This window comes from Mercenaria mercenaria, chromosome 8 (assembly GCF_021730395.1).
Source record: "Mercenaria mercenaria strain notata chromosome 8, MADL_Memer_1, whole genome shotgun sequence".
Taxonomy (NCBI): Eukaryota; Metazoa; Mollusca; class Bivalvia; order Venerida; family Veneridae; genus Mercenaria; species Mercenaria mercenaria.
In genome coordinates, this window is record NC_069368.1 from 36,383,359 (window position 1) to 36,403,870 (window position 20,512).

Consider the following 20,512-nt stretch of genomic DNA (forward strand, 5'->3'; position numbering starts at 1 on the left):
ACAATCAAGTAACCCCTGGGGCGAGGCCAATTTTACCCCGTGGGTCATGATTTGAAAAAAGTTTGTAGAAGTCTACTAGGCAATGTTACATATCAAATATCTAAGATCTAGGCCTTCTGGTTTATTTTTAGCAAATTTATGAAGATTTCCCTATGTACAATCAAGTAACCCCTGGGGCTTGGTCAATTTGACCGTGGGGGTCAAGATTTAAATAAATTTTGTAGAGGTCTACTAGGCAATGCTACATGTCAAATATCTAAGCTCTAGGCCTTCTGGTTTATTTTTAGAAAATTTTCAAGATTTTCCTATGTACAATCAAGTACCCCCATGGGGCGGGGTCAATTTGACCCCGGGGTCATGATTTGAACAAATTTTGTAGAAGTCTACTAGGCAATGCTATATGTCAAACATCTAATACCTAGGCCTTCTGGTTTATCTTTAGACATTTTTTGAAGATTTTCCTATGTAAAATCAAGTGACCCCTGGGACGGGGTCAATTTTGACCCCGGGGGTCATGATTTGAACAAATTTTGTAGAGGTTCATTAGGTAATGCTACATGTTAAGTATCTAAGATTTAGACCTTCTGGTTTATTTTTAGAACATTTTTGAATATTTTCCTATGTAAAATCAAGTGACCCCTGGGACGGGGTCATTTTTAAACCCGGAGGTCATGATTTGAACAAATTTTGTAGAGGTCCACTAGGCAATGCTACATGTTAAATATCTAAGCTCTAGGCCTTCTGGTTCATTTTTAGAAAATATTTGAAGATTTTCCTATGTAAAATCAAGTGACCCCTGGGGAGGGGTGAATTTTGACCCCGGGGGTCATGATTTGAACAATTTTGTAGAAGTTCACTAGGCAATGCTACATGTCAAATATCTAAGCTCTAGGCCTTCTGGTTTATTTTTAGAAAAATTTTGAAGATTTTCCTATGTAAAATCAAGTGACCCCTGAGGAGGGGTCAATTTTGATCCCGGGGTCATGATTTGAACAATTTTAGTAGAGGTCCACTAGGCAATGCTACAGGTCAAATATCTAAGCTCTAGTGCTTCTGGTTTTTGAGAAGAAGATCTTTTAAGATTTTCATATGTAAAATCATATGACCCCTCGGGCGGGGTCAATTTTGATCCCGGGGTCAGGATTTGAACAAATTTGGTAGAGGTCCACTAGGCAATGCTTCACACCAAATATCTAAGCTCTAGGGCTTCTGGTTTTTGAGAAGAAGATTTTTAAAGTTTTTCCTTTTGGTTGCCATGGCAACCAGAGTTCTGCATTGAATTCAATTCTTTGAAAAAAAATTGTAGAGCTTCAGCCAAGGAACATTCCTGTGAAGTTTGGATGAAATTGACCTAGCGGTTTATGAGGAGATGTCGTTTAAAGTAAAAGTTTACGGACGGACAACGGACGACGGACGCCGGACGCCGGACGGTGGGTGATCACAATAGCTCACCCTGAGCCTTTGGCTCATGTGAGCTAAAAAGTATAACATTTGACAACATTTCATTTTGAAATTGGTGGAAAAATATGAGAAAATGTAAGAAATTATTATATAAAAGGGAAGAAATTCCGAAGAAAATAAATCAACACATTACTTAAATTTGGTCCATATGACATAGCTAGTCTATGAGCTTATACAGAAATATTTTACAGACTGGACAGGAAAAGATCAATGCTGACATTTGTTCTTCAGGTGTGACCTTGACCTTTGAACTATCATGACACGTTACCAAGGATTTTTGAGTTCATCCTTGACGACATCCATCAAATGTTTGCCTGTTTTCTGTTGGTCAGAGACCACCAATTCAAAAAGTACAGGGAACTTACTGGGAATGACGTAAGTGTTTACCTGGGAATAAGGTAACGTCTGTGCGTTCTGATTGGTCAGTCATGTAAACAAACCCAGGAAGTGATTATTTTTTCAAAATTGATATTTTTTTCACTGCATTTACAGTATTTTATTATACATTTTGACAAAATTTGCTACATTTTATGTGTATTGAAAAAAGTTTTATCAAACGAATTTCTCCCGCCTGTCAATGATGTAAACAGGGGGTCATCTCATTCAAACGAAAATTACTTAAATAAAGTATCACTATTCATATGTTTTTCGTCCGATATTTTGGTAGAACTAAGATAGTTCTTGAAAAACTTGTACATGTAATTAGATATACATGTTTCGATGTATGGAAGGCCGTACACGCCATAATGTTACGATGTAAGTCTATGGGAAAACAAATGGTGATCTCTAACCTGTTGGTTTCTTTTCCAGCGCGCCGCTATGCCGTTTGACGCTTTGAAGTAATAATTGTGACGTCACAATTGTTGTAAAAATAATACACATCTGTTAGCCTTCTTTGTTTAATAGCAAAATGAATAAAGTCGTGTTAGAATTCCAGTTATCAAGTTAACATAAATACTTTTCAATACTGAAGCGCAACAATACATTATATATGTATATATGTGTATGTGAAACTGGAAGATAGCGATATTGAAAGTGTACGTGAATTATGAGCAAGAAGAATAAATACAAGGCTCCCAGATTACAATAGCTATATCTATATACGTATATTTATATATCCCTGAAGTAAATATTACAGAACAACATGTCACTGAGACATTATTTAGATCGTTATTAGTTTTCTGATGAAACTGTCTGAGTCTCAGAAATACGATAATCAAAAGACCTTTTACTGAACGGATCATTTACATAATAGAGACAAAAGAGATAGAGAATTGATAAATATATTGAAGAAAATTGGTATGGATTGCAAAAGTCTCAGAGTCTTGCTTGAGCTCTGTCTTAAACAGCTACATTTTGTTTCACAGACGTATATATTATGAAAAGTACATTTTGTAACGTTCAAAACATACGATATATAGGCCAGTGTTTTGTAATTACATCAACCACGAGTTAGATTTTACTTTCACAAAATATATGCAGTATAAATTGTGTGCCCCCTTGATATTTATTAAAACGTGAACCACGAACTGGAATTTGTATTATAGCATAAATTGCTGTTCTTGTCATTTTTTCGGGGTGTTTTAACAGGAGATTAAACGTGTGTTAAAAGAGAGTTTCTCGCGCTCACGTGCTGTTAAAACATTTTTGTATATATGCGAGTTCCGTGGTAAAGCAGAAACATATTAATGTACCAAACTGCAAACATTCCCGCGCATTTCATGGAAATTGAATGACATTGAGGGACAATATATTCACTAACTACTTTTTACACGTTTTATGCTAGAAATATCGTTAGCGCATGTTCGTTTCCAGTTATAACACTCTGCAGATGTCAAAACAAGAAGAAAAAAAACATGCGTTATCGCTTCAGTATAAACACAGATTCGAATATGCATTATTATTTATGAACTTATTATCACTGTTATGGATCATTAAGAATTAATTGCTAGCTTTTTATGCGTTTATACGGATATAAACCACATCTGGACTTCTGGCAAATCCATGAATCGCGCTAGTGATTCTTGGGTAATTAGAAAGAAGTCCAAATATGGTTTATACCCGTTATTTAAACACATAAAAAGCATTCAGTTCTTATATTTACATTTTACAGCAGCTTTCTACAGAATTAAGAGGTTTGCTTTCCATTAGTACCAGGAAAACAATATAGCCTATATGTCAGGATATCTATCTTTGAAACAGCCAAAAGGACCCGACCACGTTCAATTGTTATTCGCGTTCCTATAACATTACAATTCCTGCTTTTTATTTTAGACCTCATTGAATAAGGTTAAGGAACAAAAAGTCATGACGATTCAATTTTGATCTTCAAGGTCTGAGAAATAAATTTTAATTATAATTTACTGTTCTTTTTGCAATTTTTTTTGTAAATGATGTCAGATTGTATGTGTAAAACCGCGGAAAAGGCCATCCTTTATATCGTTACACTAATGTTGTTTATACGATATACGTTTTTTTTTCTTTCCATAAAAATTTATTTTGAATTTAAATATTATACAGTAAATACATATATGACGCAGAGAAACATACAAGATATACCACATCTCGACACATGATAAGTTACAGCTTAATAGATATATATGTTTTATTTCAAACATGACATAATCAAAATACACAACGCATTATTGATTTCAATCTTTATAAATCTACAAAACAATTTATCCTGCCTTCATGCGGAATAAAGGGCTAAATCGCTAAACTATGGGTTATTAGGTCAGTGACTAAACGTTTTGACGGACGCCATCTCGTTTTTGAGACCAAACTACTAAAGACTCGTTTTTGCAACGATTTAACCTCAGCAATTTTTATATAAACGAACTTTTATTAGGTACGTGAAACCTGCAGTGTATATGTGTAATTACCCCAAGAAAATTTTATAATGGAATCGCTCAAGGAAACGGAAGCTGTGTCATCCGGAACGTTTGCGAATGATTTTAGATTTCTACACTTAAATCAAGGAATATTTCATTACTGAATCAAATCGTCGAAGAAACGGATACCTACTTTTTTCTTTCAAGTGGCGTGTTAAAATTGCAAGTGAGCTTCGGATAAAACTTCATTTGGCAGCAAATTCAAGTTATTTCACACAGAGGTTGATACAGAACATAAGATTAGCCTTATTTTTCCTCTTTTACTTTATAATGTTAGGAATTTTTAAAAGCCATTTCAAATAAAAGTACTAAAGAGGGGTGTAAATTGACCACACATATTAATGGCGTATTAATTGTAAAACTGTTGTTGGTGGGTAATGTTGATTAAAAGTGATTTTAAGTTGGAGGAAGGATAAATAGAACATTAGGTTACTGTCTTTATAAATTCATATATATAGGATAGTAACATTATATAAGCGAATTACTTCGCACTCTTAAAAAAAAACAAAATTGGTAAGTCAAATCTAAACGCTGCATACATCAAGATAATTAAAATGGTCCCACACACGTCTCACCATAAACATTGCAGACAAGAAAGCCCTGTGAATAAAAAGAAAACTTAGTATTCCAAAAACCAACACGGTATATCAACATATATCCATGTACGATCAAAATGTTAGGCCGCAGCATCAAAATTGTTTGATATGGTGTACTATATTTTGTAAATCCCATATCTGTATTCTTTTTTGAATAACATAGTTTTTATTGTTGCCCTCATGTATATAATGATTTAGTTATATGAATGTATTTATCTCATGTTTTTGTATATGTGTACCTACTGGGCGGTGAATGAAATAAACTTTGAAACTTTAAGGCACTATTTATTTCTAAAGTTCATTTTTGGATATCTGTGATTATTTTCTGGAAATCGCAAACAATTTTCTAAAACAAAAGAATAAAATTTAAAAAATCTGAAAGAGAATCAGTTATGCCACCCCAGACCGTGAGATCGATCACAAATTTCACAAAAAAAGACGTGAGAAATATGTTCGTACTGTGTGAAGAATTGGATCTTTGGCTGGTGTGATGAGATCATGAAGAATATAACGAGATCCCACTGTACGATTTGACTGCAAGTTATAATAAAGTCTGATTAAGGTTAATGGGACGGACAGGAATGTGTATATTGCATCATAAAATTACGTTACATGTTTGTGCCAACATAAAGTAATGATTATGTATGACACGTTTTGGCATTGAGAAGACAATATATTTGTAGAACTGAAAAAAACATTGATAATCTGTCGGACTTATTGTAATAGTAGCTCGATCTGGGATGCTCTGTATTCGGCCCGAGATCGGATCTTACGAAGCGCGTAAAATCCACGAGAGCCGAGTACAAATTCCCAGATCTAGTTACTGTTATAATGACACTTTTATCATATACCTCCATCTTTTTGTTTGTCGTTTTGTTATCGTACGAAATCTTTAATGTGTGTCGATGCTGAAATTGAACTGAGTGAAGTTTTTATGTGCGCTATTTATGCACATTAATAAAAGTAGTCCGGGAACATACAATACAAAAGATCCAATACTGAACTTTGTTCTGCCTGTTCATATTTACTTGTGAAATACAAGCAGTATTCGACAGATAAAAAGGTATATATTAAGAAAAGTTACGATGTACTTCAAATTTCTTTAGTTGATGCTATTTTTCGTAAAAAGGGCGGATAAAGTAGGGCTTTTTCGGTTTTCGGAATTATCGTGGAAAGGAGACTGCGATGGGAAAAACATGTTTGAAGCTTGTGTCTTTTTATATTGATCTATGATGATAATTTTACACTTGTTTACGTAACAAAATACACAAAATACTGATAATGATAAAATTAAAAGCAGTCGGACGGCTTAAAAGTTTCAAGTTCAGTGCCTAAATCATATTTAATTGATCTTTATTTTTGTCTGTCTGTCCGTATGTCCGTCAACACACGCACCACCTCTCCTCATCCCCATGATACTATTTAATGAAACTTCACGCAAGTGATCAGTAACAACAGTAGTTGATCAGTAACAACGGTAGTTGTGCATGAGGCATGTTAGGTTCTGTCATATTTTTTTTGCTGAGTTATGGGACTTTTGTTTTTGTTACCATACTATATACATAGACACAATCTTGTGCGCACCATCTCTCCTCATCCCCTTGACACAATTTAATGAAACTTCACACAAGTGAAGTAGTTGGGAAAAAATGCAGAGTTATGGGACTTTGTTTTTTGTTACTATACTATATACATAGATACAGTCTGTCTGTCTGTCCGTCCGTCCGTCAACACAATCTCGTACGCACCATCTCTCCTCATCTCCTTGACACAGTTTAATGGAATTTAATACAAGTGATTAGCAACACCAGTAGTTGTGCATGTGGTATGTTAAGTTCTTTCAGAACAGTAGTTGAAAAAAAAAATGCAGAGTTATTGGACTTTGTTTTTTGTTACTATATTATACACATAGACACAATCTTTCTCCTCATCCCCTTGACGAAATTTAATGAAACTCCACACAAGTGATCAGTAACAACAGAAATAGAAAAAAAAATGCAGAGTTAAAGGACTTTGATTTTTGTTACTATACTATATACATAGAGTCTGCCTAAGCAATCTTCTGCGCGCCTAATCTTCCGAACCCTTGCACACAATTTAATGAAACTTCACACATTCAAGTGATCAGTACCAACTTTAGTTGTGCATAGTGCATGTTACGTTCTTTTAGATAAATATTCTGCAGTTATGGGACTTTGTTAATAAAGATGTTTCAAATGCCCTTGACTATGAACATGACAAAATGATACCTCAAAGCCTTGGTCTTTCCCATGAACCGAATATCTTTAAACTTTGTATACTGAATGCAAATAATAACTTAAAGAAAAATATTAATTAAAATGCAAAGTTCCCTTGCCTTAATCTCGAATTATCTGCCCTTGAAAATTAGATTTTTGAGTATTTTCTGATTTTCAAGGGCAGATAATTCAAGATCAAGCAGCAGTACCTATGATTTTCAATACATAATTCCGTTTTAAACTTGATTCTCACTCAGTACACAAAGTTTAAATAAATTCTGTCTGTAGGGAAATGTTTGCCTATATACATATAGAAAACTGTCAAATAATGTATAAATGCCATCATGGAAATACAAAAGAATACAGTTATTTTGTGGTGTGTCTTTGACCTATATTAAAGACCTCAAGTTTCCCAAATCCTTGGTCGTCCTTGGGTGCTTTATTCTTCTGTGTCCGACCCGAGATAGAATCGTCCTAATGACACGAACATTGTTCTCGGGTCAAAATTCAACACCACCTCCTAAAATATTATTTGAATGAAGAAATTACACTACTTTTGTAGAAATGTTGATTTACCCCCGTCGATAATGTAAACAAGCGCCGTAAACAAGGCTGTAAAATTTCACTTCCGGTTCCTGGTGTTAGAGCGTTTCACTCGATCTACGTGATTCGACTCGACTCAATTCCATCCGGGGAATAAACGCCCAAGGACGCCGGTTGTAGCAATGAGAGCTGTATTTCACATAACAGCCATCACGATAAACATAATGAATACCCTTTCAAAGGATTTTAAAGAAGTATTGATTTAACACCACTAAAACAAGTTTCATCACTTGTGAATTATTAGATACAAACAGTCAAAAATTAAAAGGAAATTTGAAACATTTGCCAGGGGAATATCTTGCACTGAAGAAACACGAAATGCCATGTCAGATGCGAAGACATGATTTAAAATACAGCGAAAATTCGATTTTACATGTAATGCAAACAAGTTTGTTTTTACTAAATGTCTTAAACATGTTGAATGAACATATTATTTGGCATGTATCATTTTCTCTACATGTGAAAGGTTAAGCGTCAAACAGTAAAATATATATCATGCATCTATTCAAATAAAAGCAATTTAACTTTTATTTGAGATCGTTTTCTTACGATATTGCCCACATTAGAAGTTATGCACATTAATAAAAGTAGTAGTAGGAAATAACAATGTCGAACGTCATTCTTTCGTTTTATTGTTTCTAATGAATGGTGTAACATGTTTACTTGTATGTTGATATCATTGAGCAAGAAAACAGCAAAATGGTCATATAAATATGTTCTCAGGGCAAAGTTTTGTATTTTCAGCCCGGTCATTTTTCCGAATAAAAAGGGGAAATGTATTCATAAGAGCTTTTATCGATAATCATCATATTTCTAAGAATTTCAATAAAAAGATAATTTTGTTTGAATCTTTTGAATGCGTCAGTCAATATTCCTTTGCTCCTGCTAAAGTATTTAACATATGAGCCGTGCCATGAGAAAACCAACATAGTGGGTTTGCGACCAGCATGGATCCAGACCAGCCTGCGCATCCGCGCAGTCTGGTCAGGATCCATGCTGTTCGCTAACAGTTTCTCCAATTCCAATAGGCTTTAAAAGCGAACAGCATGGAGCCTGACCAGACTGCGCGGATGCGCAGGCTGGTCTGGATCCATGCTGGTCGCAAACCCACTATGTTGGTTTTCTCATGGCACGGCTCATATCTAGTTGAAACTTCAGACTGTACTGGACGGTCGCCAACATGATTCAACTCATTTTGTTTAAGCTAAAGTTAAAATTACAGTCAATCCACCCAAGCATCCCTCCAGTCCTCCATCTGTATGGTTCACAGACGCTTGGTTTCAGTCCCAAGTTTCAGTAGACCTCACAATTTAATGTCATGAAACCTATAGATATGTAAACAACAGAACGGGCTGAGTAAAAACGGAATATGTATTTCATACGCATTTGATTATGATTATCATATTCCTAAGGATTTAAGTGAATTGATAATTATACATAAAATTCTGAATGCGTCTATCCAATTTCCTAGCGCATGCTAACATAACTGCGACAAAGTGTGGTTTATGTGTAGTACATTCGCAATGTTCTTATCTGAAAATCCTCACAGATTTTTGTCGCATCGGTATCAAAGAATATTTTTGGAATTTTCATTTTCGGTGCTCTCTCCGCCCATTACTAGAATAAAATGTTGCACTTATTATAATGTACATGCTGGTGCAGTAATATACTGACTGGAATAGCCGTTATTGGGTCCAAGTATTGTTATTATAAATATTATATTAATACCATTTCTTTTTTTAAATAAAAAATTTAGAGTCGTTATTTTAATGTATCATCTTTTAACGGTTCGTTAAAATATATCAGCTTAAATAGTTCAATGTTATTAAAGAATGTTTAGTTAAAAAAGAAACGAAAGCACCTGCTATTGTTTCTCTTGCCATTCAGTAAGTGTTTTACAGTATGACATCTGAAATTAATTTTCACACATATTTTTATTGTTTTGACTTTTTAGCCGAGTAAACTTTTGTACAAATATAAACAGATTATATAGGATAAACTATGTACTAAGAATTTATACATGGCATCATGTAATACCAGGTAATGATACTATTGCTGGATTATCATTTAATTTTGGAAAATATACATGTATATGTTACATGTATGTATTTTGAAATGTTTTTTTTAATGACTACTGCTTTCTTTTCTTATATATTTTTGTAACATGGACAATTCAGAAGCAAAACAATTTCTTGCTAAAATGAATGTACGTAATTCATCAAAAATAGATTTGAAAATTTTAAAAGGGAGATATTTTGTTCCGAAAATAGGAAACTATAGCTACAAAAAAAAAGAAAGAACATTTTTGAGCGCAGGTACTGTTCATAGTACTCACTGAAAGTTTTCAACCAACATATTTATATATTTAAATTATATATTATTGTTTCTAAATAAATGGTTTAAACTGTTCTGACAGACATGCGCTCGAAGTGTGTCCCGTTTTTTCTCAAAATTTACATTAAACTATTTCCATCTCATGATTTAAACTTCTAAAGTCATTCAACGAGTCTTAAATTAAAAAAAATGAATGTTTTAAACTTGTAACATACAATTTTTCACGGCATCATAGGTCATTTAAATATATCTGAATAATTTCGATACTATTCAATGCAACAGTGTTAAGCCTTTCTTTATAATATCAACCCGACCGGTTCAAGAGTTATTAAACTTAGTCTGTATTACGTAATTGCTTAAATTGATTATCCAAGTAATGGGTCCCGGCCAAGGCATCATAACAAGTTTAGTTTATGTACAGTAATTCAAAACACACATTTAAAAACATATCCAATACTGAGAGACCTTCATAGAAATAACTTAATTATATATTAGAAAAACTTAAAGATCACATATATTTACAGAAATAAAATCTGCAGTACGCTACCGTTACCAACGCTATTTTCATGCAAAAGAATACTGTAACCGCCTAAATTCTTTTAAAGTATCACCTGTCGTACCAGTCCTGTCAAGGTTTTACTCATTTATAGCAATACAGTTAGAGATACTTTTTTACCGCTTTTTATTGTTATTTCGTTTTAATAATAGTAATAAGTAAGACTGTAGCGGTAGACAAACAACAAACAAAACAAAACCAACTTACCAATATGTATTGTAAGAGACACGAGGAATGTTAGAACTGCGGCTTTCTTCAGCCGGTCCTGTACTGGTAGCTGTCCCATAATTCTTGATCACGATGTTCCATAAAACTAAATCCACATTATCAATTAAACTGCACTGTAATATGTTAATGTTGTCTACATTTTCAACACTTCAAAATTGCGTAAAACGTTTCAAATATATATATACACACTACGGGCATAATGATTATTCCATTTTGTTTTAATTCAACACTCAAATTATTCCTGTTTGCACGAGCATACCTTGCATTTTCCTTTATCTTCTTAAACAGTGGCTACCATATTTTCACAATACTTGTGTTCTGGCCAGATAACCGAATTTGCTACTCTCAGCTCATTAAAGAAGCCGAAGAACTGACAAAATCCAATAGAAAGTCGACAGCGACCACTGTATCCAAAGTGGTTACTTTTTTTCTCTATCGCTTTATTTTCTGTGTTATTTTTGTATATATCTTTTATCCGATTATCACAGAAACAGGTTTAAGGATGGTAACCTAGTTGTCTTGTCACAGAAACAGGTCCGAAGTTAAGTAACCTAGTTGCTTTGTCTTCAAAGACAAAACAAAGAATGTCGTCTTTATTCCAGCTTTGATCTTTAACAATCAGTATTTCTTACAGATATGGAATTCGTGTTGCTTTGTATTTCCATGCAGTCGATACATCACACTGGCTTCAAAGAAAAGTCTGAAAATAGAGAGTGATATGTTATAGTAATTATATTTCAAGACAATTAGCGTGCAGCTGAACTGATTTAATTACCTAACTTTATTTACTGTCTGTTTCAGATGTATGAACATGACATATATTTCTGAAGGTTTTCAACATTTAATTTCTTAGTTTAAATGCCTTAATATTTTCTGATACGATTTTTATATCACATAAAATAGAGAAGACGACTGTCTTTCATATATTCAATTTATCGATGCTTGGCTTATTTGTTTGAGTGTCAGATCGAACTTTCAAATCTGCGTAAACACCAGATGCAATAATTTACGTAACCTCGGTAGTCGCAAATGAACATGTAATATGCGTTCTTGATGAAAGTTAGTTTGATGTTACATGTAAGACAAACAAATCTTCCATTTATTTCATGTTGAACTAAATTCAATTTTTACCAATTGTATATATTTAAATTGTGAAAATATATTCCATATTTTTACTGCGAAAATACCAGGTATATTCTATATTATTTCAATTATTCTTCTACAAGAACAGTATTTTTTAGAATGATAAAACATTTGTATACAAAAAAATGTAACAGGAGAATATAGGTATTATTACGAACCAAGTGCTTGTATAATAGATTATGTCTTTGAAAACATTTAAAAAATACAATTTTTTTCATACACAAATCTTTTATATTGACGAGGTGCAATGTACCCTATTGTATTACGCAATACATTGTATATGCATTTATTCGTTACATGTATAGCCTGTCTGAACGGGTAAATTGTTTAAACAGTTGTTTGAGATAAATTAGTTATGTCAACTTCTTAGAGGAAAAGTAACAATATTTGTAAATCAGAATACCGATTTCAGTTCAGCAGTATTATTGAGAGGGATTAGCTATACACAAATGTTTATAATTGAAACAACAGGTGCCCAGTTTACATGGCTGTTTGTAGGAGTGGTCAAATATTTTAACTTGGTTACAAAAACTGTATTGTACGTGTTAACTGTGTGAAGAAGTGCACTTTTTATCAGTAGTTGTTCCAGCTGTCAATAAATCAATTCAATCACCATAAGCTTGAATTCATACAGCTACATATAAAATGAAAATATTTACGAATAGAAAACGTTGTTAAAGAATATTTTCGGAAACTGAAACTTTAACAATGATGTAAATATGATAGAAAGTCATGCAATAGATAAAATGAAAGACATCTGTATCTAGAATGTATCGCTACTTAATATATTTAAGAATAGAATATGCCACAAAATAGAAGCAGCATTGTTTGTACCGTTAACCTTCAGTTATTAAAAGCACATTCAATCTAGATCTATTATTTGATCGTTTATAATTATTAGTCCAACAGCTTTTCCTGACGTTGATATTTATACAGTCAAACCTGGTCAAAACAACAACTATGAATAAAGACCATTACAATAAAGTCTGTCTGTAATGACACTATTTTCTTTTCCCGTTTAACAATAAATAGTGTTATTTACCTAATATATTGAGAGTAAACGCCTGTCAATAAAGACAATTTCTTTTCATGTCATAAAAATAATCTTAATAAGCAGGTTTGACTGTACATGTTATTACGCCACGCAATGTTTTTCACAAAAAGATCTATAAAAGACAATGTCAGCTAATTGTTTATTACCAATTATTGTTGCAGAAAAAGAAAGCACGTCAACACATCACCGGTGTCATGAACACGAAATGCAATACATTTCTAAGTAATACATGTACTGTTGTTTAATGTAAATGAATAGGCTGCTATCATAGAAAATGGGACACAATTACATTTTTTGGCTAATGAATCAGTTCATGTCAAAACTTAGACACGAAAATATTATTTTTCATCACTGGAAACAAACCCAATACATAGCCCTGTCTCTTTATCTAAGCTAATGCTTTTAGTCACTTGGCACATTGCAGAACGCTTTTATGCCTTCAACTTCCAATCTAGCATTACAACCAGGAGAGCCTATATAACGCTTACACTATGCAACCATAGAATAGTATTGTATTATATTAGACTCGTAGTTTGTCATTCCCCGTCGAAAAGGATGCCAAAGTATTCCACATAATTATTTTTATTATACACATATGTTTTCTATTGTAGATGCAGCATTGCTGGTGCATGTTGAAGTTTTTAAAGTGAACTAAACATGTTGTTTCAGACAGGTAAACATATTCAAAAAGCTTAGTTATACTGTTGCGAATAATACCTTTGCAAGTTTGAGTTTAGCTCACAAGTATATTTCCCACTGGTGGAGTAATTTCTCTGTTTCGTCTGGCGGCGTCCTTCTTAAGCTAACCAAAAGTACTGTTTTAAAATTAATCAAATGAAAGGTGAAAAAGAATATAAAACTCCAATGTGAACAGACCTCTGTGTTTTCTTGTTATATTCCGTGATTTGCGATTAAACCACTTTGGTCCTTTCATTTCCTCCAGTTTTTTCCTAATCTTCTTACCTCGCTGTATCTGTCTCACATACGAGTCATCTTAATTAATTAACGCAACTTCAGTTTAATAAGAAGCCAGATTTATCCTAATAAGGTTGTCAAACACATTTAAATCCACTGACTAAATTTTAAAGATGAAACACCCGTTTATAAAATCTTGTAGTTTCTTACACTTGTGATGTTATAGTTATCTCACACTTATAATCTTTCAGTTATCGAAAAGAAATTCCAAAAATACTTAACACAATTGTTTCAGCTTCAATTTATCCCAAATTCTGTGTAACTAAATAGCATAACAGATAGTGATTTCCTCTTACTGGGTAGAAATTAAAGAAATAATGATTTGCACCGAAACAAACGTAAGTTAATCAAGCGGTAAACGCAAAACGTTTTTTTATAGTTCCTGCAATAATATTCCGAAAATGTATTCACGTTTACTATAGACTCATCAGCGATCGTTAAATACCAGTAACTTATAGCTGAAATTGCTTTGTTACATTCCTTTGTGTGTTTTCAGTTGCAATTAAATATCCTTTCATAATCTCTATTAACCATTAGACGTGCGTCAAGGTTTTGTCAATATTTGATCACCAGCAGTCTATTTGCCATTGAAACCTATCCGAAACGTTTGCTAACGAATTGCCGCGGTATAATTTGTAAGTGATCAGCACAATGCTCTAATCAGATATTCGCAGAAACCTCTACAGTAGGATCAGAATTAGTGTTCAGTTTGCGTGCCAGTGTAGCGGGTCACGCTTCAAAAAATAAAGTGCTTGTTTCCTGTCCGTTTGTTTATTGAAATTGTAATATTCATATTGACAGAATGTTTGAGACTGCCAGCTCGAATTTGTAGTAGCACTCGCTAGCAAGTTATGATCACCATCACTAGAGATCAAAGCTACGGTAATAAAGCATTTACCTGAATAGTTAGTTGGTGTATATTTCAGATATCCAATGCTCAATTTTCACTTAAATATCTCATATGTAGATATTTACTACAAATGTAGTATATTCTCATCGAAAGTATTTAACATTATTTAATACATAAATTCAATATACAAATTAATTCAGAATGAAGATCTACTTACATAGCTAATGTAGTCCAGCACAGTCGTTTGTTAAAAACAAACTTCAAGGTTTTAAGCAGTAGTACATTTAATATTGTGTTTAGTTATACATGTATTATGGGTGTTCTACTGTAAACTTAATGCATAATACTGTTAATACACATACACGTGTTAATTTTCTGTTTACATAAATTTTATGTAGTAATTGTTAATATTTTTAAAATATGAAATTTAAGTCGGGTTTATCTTTATGCGCTGCTACTCAACAAATTGATATTAACGCATTTTGGTAACGAGTACTAAAGAATAAAAAAAAATCGGCCTAGTTGTGCTACTATGCACCAACGTTCACCAACGATTCAAACTATCTGTGGTAGTCGCCACCAGAAGAAGTTGGACACTAGGCGTTCGGAATATGTACCCACGTATACATATATACAAGTCATACATAAAATCGCAAATCGGAGAAAAAATCATTAAAGTATTGTACTCAAAAGATGGATGATTGTATAATTGATAATGGAGTGTTTAATTTTATTAAAACTTGCATTTATATCTTTCCTGAAGGCGCCCAACATTTTATTCTTCAACAAAACTTATTTTAAATACTTGAAACAATATTTTTATTTCCGCTTGGGTTTTATCTACCGACAAAGTGAATCAATCATTTACTAAAATATCTGATCTGTAATTTGTCTTTTAAGGCTCTGTCTCGGGCTTTAAGTACAAAATTACAAAATCATTTAGCGTAAAAGTTGTTTTGAGTTAAATAAACAAGACAGCTTAAATCATTTATAGATTAAGTGAAGTTGCTTAATGGAGAAGCCAACACGCGCATTTTATTTAATCAAATGGAAAAAATGACGACGTTATTTCTTCGGGCGTGTTCAAGGACAAGTTTGAGTCTATTTTATATCTATCTGTATTTTTATTCACGCGATATTAAGTTATTCTGCATGTACAAATACAAATATGCATGTAATATTTATCATACTCAAGCTTCTTTTATTGTTTTCACATAAAATATAACTACACATTGAAGTATAGAATAGAAATATAGAAACTATTATCCCAGGGAGAATTGTTTCGTAGACTGCAAGGAACCCAATTTTATCGGAAAACATAATGCATGCGTGATATTTATAGTCCTTCAAATTTTACAGAAAATATTCAAGCATACCCGTTTGAATGGGAAAAATGATGTATCAAATTTGTATAACTATATATCCAGATATGGTTACTAGAGAAGGTGCGTAAAAAGATTTTTTTTAAGAAAAAAAAAATGATAAGCAGACCTTGACCTGTTTGTCACTGATTAAAAAAATGCGCGCGTGAGTGTGTGGCAGTGCATACATGCGTCTGCGCGCTTAATTTATGCTAAATCCTGCTTTCAGTAAACTGTTGTCATGATCGCGGTGAATGTTGTGGGGTAATGTAACCCACGCAAATGATCAGCGCACATCATACTAAGACATTTTATTTCCCAAATGTGTGTCTAAGGAATTCTGTAACAATAAACTATTGAAGGATATTACATCATTGACAGGTACACAAGTCCTGCTAATCATTTACCTGAGGTCAAACACCGGGCGAAATGGTCTATTCATTAATTAAAATAGTTTTCAATATGTGGACATAAGATACGCGTACATGTACTATAATATACATTTGTATATATAACTAAATATATATTCATATATATTTATATTTAATTCTTAACGTAACCAATGTAGGTAAAGGCTTCGCTGAATTTTTATGCCAACGAGTTAAAAGACATCTATCTAACCTTTTCAAATTGTGTCCCTACTAATTATAAATGCTTTTGTCTAATACAGATTGAAATGTGCAAATACATCACACATTTTTGATGCCGAGCTTTACTTGCTTGTTAGTATCTGTTATAATTTTATGTTACCGTCTTTTTTGCAAGAAAATAAGATCATAACATCAATGCACTGGATATCAAATGTCCGCCTTTAAAATGGTGACTTATGGCTGTTGATGGGAACAGAAAGACATTATAACACTGTCAAATGTGTTATTTACAGTAGAAAACGACATATCTTACTGTAAACAAGGTAAAGTGCAATGATTTTTTTTCTCTGGCGTAACAGAATTGCTAAAGAGTTTTAATCGCTTAAGCTTGCCCTGTTTATCCATTTGTGAAGAAACACAGCGTTTACCTAGTGACAAGAGCATCCACTTCCTGTCTGGAGTTCTTGGAGGTAGTTCTATGTTACTTAGAATGTTTTTTTGATATTCACATGATTTCACAACTTGTAATTGTTTAATGGTAACATACGTATTGCCAAAAAATTGTTTAAAGGAAAACAATCTGGGCAAAAACCTATTTTCACGAGCCTTGTTCCACGAGGAACGAGCATCATTGCGTGATGGTGATATCCAGTCATTAAAAATTAAACAAATAGCTACAGTATCTAACATAAAGCAATGATTGCATAGCAGTAATGTCTACTGGCATAAACGAACCTTTCTATTGACAATACATTGTTTTGTGGATTTGGTGATATCCAAAGTCATTAAAAATTAAACAAATAGCCACGGTATCTAACATGAAGTAATGATTGCATAGCAGTAATATCTACTGGCATAAAACACACCTTTCTATTGACAATACATTGTTTTGGGGATTTGACAATGGATCAATCCCTTTTTTTCACTTAAATCAAACCACATTTAAATGGAACAATTGATTAAGAGGCTGTTTCTTCTCATACAAATTTGATGGGAGATATAAAGTGTTTTAAATGAAAACAGTAAACTGGCCCGATTTCGGTCTTTTACGGTCCTATCCTTGCTTTGTTATCATTCTTAAAAGGTAAATGTTGTTCATATAATACGGGTTTCCTGTAGCGCTTTGGTTAATGCATCAGTACTTAAAGTTTATAAATTATTATTGCAGAATGCACATTATTTGACAGAATCTATGCTAACGCGTTTATTATGACACAAATCGCACTGTTTTATCTTGATAACTAATCTTTTTACCTTTATTCCATTAACCTTGATATTTCTTTTATTCATTCTCTATCACTATCATTATTGAAAAGAAACTGACTTCCATGATTAGATCTAGGCATATACCTACCGCTCATCATTACTTAGTTTATACAAGAATTAAGAGCACATGCAGTGTAGCTGATTCTAAGATTTATCGAATAAATGCTAAAATAATATTCTTGGTATCGAAAACAAATGCACTGTCTACTGTTATCAAACACCCTTGAGATAATTTCTACACAATGCTTTGTACATGTAAAAAATGCAGTCAAAAACGACTTTATTTGCAGTAAGAAAGAGGCAGATATGTCCGTAATGCTAAATTGATATTTGCAGCCGAGCGACGAAATTAAAAGGTAATACTAGTAGGTCTACATTGTTATACACGACTAATTCGTCAAAAATTAGAAACATTTTGCCCATACTGATATGCGTTCTTTTGGTAGCTTGCAATATTTATTTTAATTCATCAACTTTCAAGAACCGTCCAAACGATGCGACCACTGCCTGTTATGTTTCGCGTGTTATTTAAGTGCAAAATAACTAGGCTTATTTGGTAGTGCTGGATTTTTACACATCAAGATTCAAGTGCATAACTTTTCACGTTTACACCAGGTTCATGTTTACAAACTAAGCACTGTACAACAAGGTGGTATTGTAACCGACTAAATTACAAGCTGCAACGTGAATCATCTTGTAGCTTAATTGTTAACAAGGAAAATACATCTACGGCATATATCTCTGACGAATGTGTTTCCTAAATAATTTTGATGATGAAACGAAACGCTTCGAAGGGGGCAATGCCTGGAATTCGGGCGTGTACTCCATCTAAAACTGCTAATGCAACAAGAATAACAACGCATGACGGTAAACAGCATGTTGATTTACAACCTGCATTTATGCAAATGAACGTAAGAAGTAAAACTCGTGCTAAACCTATGAACGCTGTAACACATATAATTAGATGTAACCTGTTAAATGATCTAATAAAGGTGTTAAATACACACAAAATATTGTCTTTATTGCATTTTATCTGATCTGCACTAAAATTCCTAACAGAATTGTAGTCAAGGACTAAACTTTCAACAATATTTTATTCTCTAGACTAAAGGTAATGCTTGAAAAAGTCATAGTTCATAACACCATATAGTATGCTTAAGCGAAAGTTGGAAACTAAAGTAACTTGCCTCCTCAAAAGTTATTTTGCCTGATTAATTAATAAGCATGTACAACGTTATGGTTTTCCAATAACAAAGAGTGATTTTGCTATTTTCTGATTATCTCCTAACGGAACGCTTCACGGTGTTTTCTCACGGGATGTTGTCGCGTGTTCAGGTCTGATCTGTTTTCTTTCCTCGGGACAACCATGCACGACCGCTATATATTACGTTTTTAATATTTTATGCAGAAAGAAGCAATGATAAATTCAGGCCTAAGCCGAATACACAGTCAGGCATTGTTACAAGTGTTTCGGGAATCTCCTTTGCATGAAGAGAAAAATAAATGCAGTACTAAATTGAAAAAAAAAACAACATTGATGATGATGCTCGGGACGGATCAGCACGAATCAGTATTTAATTTGAAAAGAAATGTGTTCCTCAAAGAAGTTAGTAATACTGCCGAACTTGGCATCACATAAAGCCTTCTGACCTCTCCTGAGACTAGAACAGGAGGATAAAAAAGATTCGAGCTATTTTTCCAATACGGTTCACATGTTAAATTTTCGGTTGTATGACATTTGTCCCCGCGACATTTGCCCCCCCCCCCCCCCCCCCCCCCGATACAAATGGTCAGCTGGACATTTCCTCAGACCCTCCCACCCCTCCCCCCAGTTGAAATGATATATAGGACATTTTCCCTTCATTGGTTATTGCTTTTGAAATGAACTCCCATCTCGTATGTCCAAATTGTCATCAAGGTTAGACGGCGAGTATAGGAAATACTTTTAATACAGGAAGTGCCGAGGGATCATTGTTATTAAAGCTTTATCAGTTTGGTATCAAATTATGACATTTTATTGTTAATTCACCCATTTCTAATATTGACCTTCGCCAATATGATACCCCGCGACTTAAACCTAATAAAAAATGGCAAGGCGATACAGTGGCGGCATTGTCATATATGTGACTGTAGTTGACCTAGAAAAAGTGAACCGTAATGAAAGTGTATTAAATTAGATACAAAAAAGTCTTCATAACTGTGTGTGTTACATTCTGCGTTAATAGAAACAATCAGTCTTGTCTGTTTGAATTCGACTTGTTTTTTTAAAGTTTAAGTGATGATATTTTAGGCTTTAGTGCCTAAAGATAAATAAATTTGTGTGGGGACATAAAGAGTTGAATCGCAGAAGAAAAAAAGCAACATGAA

At 33.4% G+C, this 20,512-nt stretch overlaps 1 protein-coding gene across 9 annotated transcripts in view; it reads right to left on the bottom strand.

Annotated features, from left to right (window-relative positions):
- Nucleotides 1-20,512, bottom strand: part of LOC123566576 (uncharacterized) — a 322,257-nt gene that overhangs the window by 55,907 nt on the left and 245,838 nt on the right. For 7 of the 9 annotated variants that reach the window (XM_045360815.2, XM_045360814.2, XM_045360822.2 and 4 more), the window contains one exon: nucleotides 10,886-11,606. In XM_045360815.2, coding sequence (XP_045216750.1) covers nucleotides 10,886-10,964 — 79 coding nt within the window. In that variant the 5' untranslated portion in view covers nucleotides 10,965-11,606. The other 2 variants (XM_045360817.2, XM_045360818.2) reach the window with 2 other exon arrangements.